Source organism: Lactuca serriola, chromosome 4 (genome assembly GCF_051521515.1).
Source record: "Lactuca serriola cultivar US96UC23 chromosome 4, Lser_US96UC23_V15, whole genome shotgun sequence".
Taxonomy (NCBI): domain Eukaryota; kingdom Viridiplantae; phylum Streptophyta; class Magnoliopsida; order Asterales; family Asteraceae; genus Lactuca; species Lactuca serriola.
The window spans coordinates 310,262,346-310,265,476 of record NC_136411.1 but is presented as its reverse complement, the minus strand read 5'-3'; the positions used below and the strand labels follow the sequence as shown (position 1 = coordinate 310,265,476).

The window sequence follows — 3,131 nt, the reverse complement described above, 5'->3', positions numbered from 1 at the left end:
TCCCAGTCACAAATGGAAAATGCGTAATTGAGATTAAATATGTCATTGAATAGTTCAATGAAACTCAAAAGATCTAGGAATTTCATTTAAAACCTAATTCATTTAAAATTTCATTTTCATGGTTGATTTAGTAAATCGTCATTTACCTACTTTCAAATAATTTACAATTGGATTACAACATCCATTTTCTGAATTGTGAATTATTGTGTTGGGTCCTAGACTTAATATTTCATTTTTGGGTGTTATATTAAGGACTCCTTATCTAATCAAAACTTGTCCTTTGTCTTTTGTAGATGTCAACCTCAAACAACACTTTCGGTTCCTCCAACAACTTCTCCAACACTTTCTCGCTCTTTAGCATTTGTGCCAAAGTGGCATTCGATGGATCCAATTTTAATGATTGTATTCGTAACATCAAAATGGCCTTTCATTTTGAGGACATGGAATACGTCCTCGACAAAGAGCTGAACGAGATAGATGAATCACAAACTACTCATGAAGAAATAGTTGAGTATAGGGCACACTATCAGGATGCTACCAAAGTATCTTGCATTATGGTAGCCACTATGACTCCTGAGCTGCAACGGTTCTATGAAGATTATTGGCCTTATAAGACGTGCAAGGACTTGATGGACAAGTACCATCAAAAAGCTCATCAAGAAAGGTATGAGATACTCAGGTCACTCATACCCACCAAGATGAAAGATGGAGAGTCCATCACGACCCACCTGCAACGCATCCAGCACTATGTGGATCGTCTCCTCAAGCTTAATGTGAGCTTTGATGAAGAGTTAGCTATTGACATAGTCTTTCACTCTTTACCTCCTAGCTACGATCAGTTCAAGATGACTTATCATTTGAGCAAAAAGGAAGTCACGTTGAGTAAAATTCAAGGCTTGCAGAGAACTGCTAAAAGTGAATTGAAAGGAAAAGTTGTTGAATCCACCCCTATTACTATTGTTGCTCCAGTCATGACTATTTTACAAAGGATGGGGGAAAGAGGAAAGCTCCCTAAAAGCAAAGCTGGAAAGAAAAGTCTCATGATGGGTCTTCTAGTAGTGAACCCATAGGAAAAACCAGTTATGCTCCTCCTGCCTCAGATCCAAAAGAAGCGACGTGTTTCTACTGCCAAGACAAGGGGCATTGGAAGAGAAGTTGCCCCAAGTACCTGCAGGACATTAAGGATGGCAAGATCAAGCCCACCTCAGCTGGTATTTACACTATTTTGTTTAAAAACTCCACGTAATCTAATTATTGGGTTCTTGATACAGGATGTGGTTTTCACATTTGCTCTGACTTGTAGGGACTAAGAAGTAGTGAGGATGTGAAGCATGGAAAGATGAACCTGATTATAGGCAATAGGAGATCGCCACCTGTTACCAAGAATGGGATTTACTCTTTAGTGCTTAGTAGTGGGTTATGTTTAGACTTGAATAATTGTTGCTACTTTTCAGATATGACGAGGAATATTATTTCTTTTCAAGGTTTGTACATACAGGGTTTTAGATATTCCTTTAATAAAGAGAATGGATCTATTAATGCTTATTATAATGGTGTATTTTATTTTGAAGCATTGCCTTGTGATGATGTATATGAAACGGTGATGGTTGTAGACAATTTAGGAAATAGTGTGTTGTAAATTGGTTCGTCTAATGGTTTAGACAAAGCATGCTTGTGGCATTTTCGTCTTGGACATGTCAACAAGAAGTGCACTGCCCAACTCCAAAAGGATAGAGTGTTGGAATCGTTTGACCTAAGGTCAGATGATACAGGTGAGTCTTGTTTTCTTGGAAAGATGACTAAATTGTTGGGTTTTGAGCACTATAACACTCCTATGGTTCACATGAAATCCTAAATGCTTTTGATCTATGTCTTCTCTAATTATACATGCATATTACTTTCCAAAGCATTGATCTCACTAGCATACAATTGAATCTATACAATACAAAGTTAGTTTGGATGCTTACCTCTTGAGTAGGGTAGAGTTCTTGACCTTTCAAAGCTTGAGCACCTCAAGTGTGATACCTATATTAGTTCACAAACACCATATGCAAGAGGAGGCTTGAGAGAATTGGCTCTAGGGGACTCTATTTATAGTGTGACAAATGCTAGGGTCACACTTTGTAAACCCTAATGACCCATGACTTTCCACATTCTCATGCTCCATGGATTTAACCTGCATGGACTATACATGGATTAGTTTAGCCAATGTACATAATCGTGGATCATTGGCCCACAATACAAGAATCATTGATTTACATAATCAATCCCCATATATTTAATTAGTCTCTTTTGACCACAAAATTAATTCCAAATTAATTTTTGATCAATAGTAATTAAATAATATGATTTCAAATTAATTTATTATACTTGTAATATATTAATAAACCATAAAAAACCTTATTCTCAAAATCCATCCTATCAAATTGCATTGGTGAAGGAAACCCAAAAAGAACCATGCTACAATCGGGTCAAGTACATCCCAGTTATAGTTATGGCCTTAGACACCAAACCCAACAGTATCCCACTTGGATAAGTCTAATAACGATAATTTCCAATATAACTCTAGGATCCGACTTAGCAATCGTAAGCTTTGAAAAGCCATTGTTGACTCTGACCCAGTCAGTTACGTATCGTTTAGATAAGGGATCATATAATCCTCTATTCTCAAGATATTAGTTGGACAAATACATGGAACAATGTCATACTTATTGTCCAGCAGTTTGTTTCTCGATTTCCGATTGGTCTGACATAGAACATAACTAAACACATCAATTTAGTTCTGATCGGGCCCGACACAGAGTCAAAATAGAATCATCGACGGGCCCAAGATATTGTTGTTAATCCTCATAGAATAAAAGGGAACAGATAAACTTCGACATTATATGCTTGTACTAACTGCTCATTAAATGATGCACAACGATACGTTTTATAACATCAAGTTACTGATGCGTTTTCGTATCATCAATGCACAACTAATTCATAGTCAACAACTCATATATCTAGGTTTGAAGACTTATATGATATTATCGTCTCACAATCAATTGTGATAAATTCCATGAAGTGATTCAAGTGAGCACGGTTTGATCCAATACTCAAATCTTATTTCAGAAGTACTCATGAATGGTGTA

General features: G+C 36.5%; 1 protein-coding gene across 1 annotated transcript; it reads left to right on the top strand.

Annotated features, from left to right (window-relative positions):
- The first annotated feature begins 293 nt into the window (after window positions 1-293).
- LOC145099512 (uncharacterized) lies at window positions 294-1,070 on the top strand. Its single transcript, XM_079037081.1, has one exon. It carries the CDS (start codon window positions 294-296, stop codon window positions 1,068-1,070), a length of 777 nt encoding a protein of 258 aa, XP_078893207.1.
- The last annotated feature ends 2,061 nt before the right edge of the window (window positions 1,071-3,131 follow it).